This window comes from Buceros rhinoceros, unplaced genomic scaffold (assembly GCF_000710305.1).
Source record: "Buceros rhinoceros silvestris isolate BGI_N320 unplaced genomic scaffold, ASM71030v1 scaffold18000, whole genome shotgun sequence".
Taxonomy (NCBI): domain Eukaryota; kingdom Metazoa; phylum Chordata; class Aves; order Bucerotiformes; family Bucerotidae; genus Buceros; species Buceros rhinoceros.
The window spans coordinates 55,851-57,664 of record NW_010391521.1 but is presented as its reverse complement, the minus strand read 5'-3'; the positions used below and the strand labels follow the sequence as shown (position 1 = coordinate 57,664).

At 43.2% G+C, this 1,814-nt stretch overlaps 1 protein-coding gene across 1 annotated transcript in view; it reads right to left on the bottom strand.

Moving 5' to 3' along the window:
* Window positions 1-558: 558 nt before the first annotated feature.
* The window catches only part of CAPSL (calcyphosine-like), a 4,908-nt gene continuing 3,652 nt past the window's right edge, over window positions 559-1,814 (bottom strand). The window contains exon 4 of the mRNA XM_010142143.1: window positions 559-692. Within this exon, the coding sequence (XP_010140445.1) occupies window positions 591-692 (102 nt within the window). The 3' untranslated portion in view covers window positions 559-590. The remainder of the gene's footprint in view (window positions 693-1,814) is intronic.

Here is a 1,814-nt window from a genome sequence, read left to right as displayed (position 1 = left end):
ATCCCTTCTTGATTTGTTTCTCCCTCCAGACTCCCGGCACTGTGAACTCACGTGTTCCCAGCACCAAGCTGAGCAGTTGCTCCATCCCACAGCTGAGACCCAAGAAACAAAAAGATGCTGCAGTGCTAGAGGCAACAGAGCTACGTGACCCTCCTGGGACAGGCTTCCTCATGTTTTCTCGCATTCCACCCTTGCAGAATATTTTGGTTTCCTCCTCTTGTATCCCCTGTTGAACAGAGCTGTATCTAACTCTGGAAGAGGGGGTATGTTCAGGAACCACAGGGACCTGCTGTGGACGTCTGAGAAGAAAGGAGCAGCTTACCGTAGAAAAGGCAAGACATGTCAGGGATGCAGGGAGAAAAAGGACAGATCTGCAGAGTGGCCGCGTGCCAGATCTGTTCTCTCATTATGCTCCAATCCCCTGAGGCTGAGCCTACCAAAGCATCTGGGAATTATTCCTGCAGATTGACTGTAATTGGCGCAGTTACTGGAAGCTGTTATTATGGAGAATGGGTGCAGTGTTGTGCATACACGTAATCATGGGAACCTACAGAAGGTGGAAGTAAAGTCTTGCTTCTTTAATCCTATGATCAGAGTTTCCAAGCGTTCTTCATCATGACGATAAAATAGACATCCGTGTCTATTGAAGCGCTGACTCCCGCATAGTAGTTCATGAATTCTTCTGTTGTGACCTGAGACACAAGGATTTAAAATAGGAAAATGAACCTTTATTTTTTTAACACTACAAGTCAAAACCACACATTGGGAAGAACTCTAAATGAAACATAACACCTGCTATTTCATGTTGTCGGTGGTGAAAAGGAATCCAACAGGAAGAGTGAAGGCACTGAAAATTTGCGTAAATTCATTTCTTTGCTAGCAGTTAGAGCTGTTACCCTCCAGGAACACTTGGATGGAAATGAAACATGCAGAGTTACACTAATCTTAACAGGAACTGAAGTAAAAATCAGTGCTGCCCAAGAAGACGTATGTTTTAATGCATTTTTTCCCCAGGTGTACTAAAATCCGGTTCTTTGCATTATTATTAATATTAACACAAGTAGATTTATAATTAATATTATGATTAATATTAATACAAGTAGATGGGGTTTCTAGTGCAATCCAGAGGGAGCTAAGAGCTTTCTATCCATTCTCTAGAGAGAAAATACCCTTGCTCTAAACAGGTCTCACTTGAAGAAGCAAACATTTTTTCAAATACTTAAGCGTTCCGAATACCTTTCATGGGAATTTTGAGGGTGAATCGGTTTTTAAATGTACATTAGAAAACTAGATTAGCAGATACAAACAGTGTGTCTCTTGTGTCACCTTAACTCTTAAGCTCTACAGGTCATTCTTTGAATAAACATCACACACACAAATATTTGCTCCCTCTGCGTTGTGCGTTGGAGAGCTAAGTAAAATGTGACACTGTAAAACGTCCTGCTGTAGGGAACCGATTACAAGCCTTGGTGATCCTGCCTGTTTCAGAAGCTCCTGCCAAGCACACAGTGAAGAGGGCCTTTCTAGCAGGTGCTTAGCATTGAGGGACTTCTGTGAAGAGCATTTTGCGTGTTCAGCTCATGCCAGTGTCATTAGTGACCTCTGATTCAGGCACAGGAGAGTCACAGCCAGTTCTCAGAAGAAACTGCAATTGTGCGGGCTAACACCAGGATTGCTGAACAAGAGGTGGGTGCTCAGAGTAACTTCTGTGTAAGTTCAAACACAGCATCATTTTGAGGTACAAGGCACGGAACTTGTCAAGGATCAATCTGGGGGCTCATTTAATGTCTTCGTGTACGGCCCCAGCACAAAAA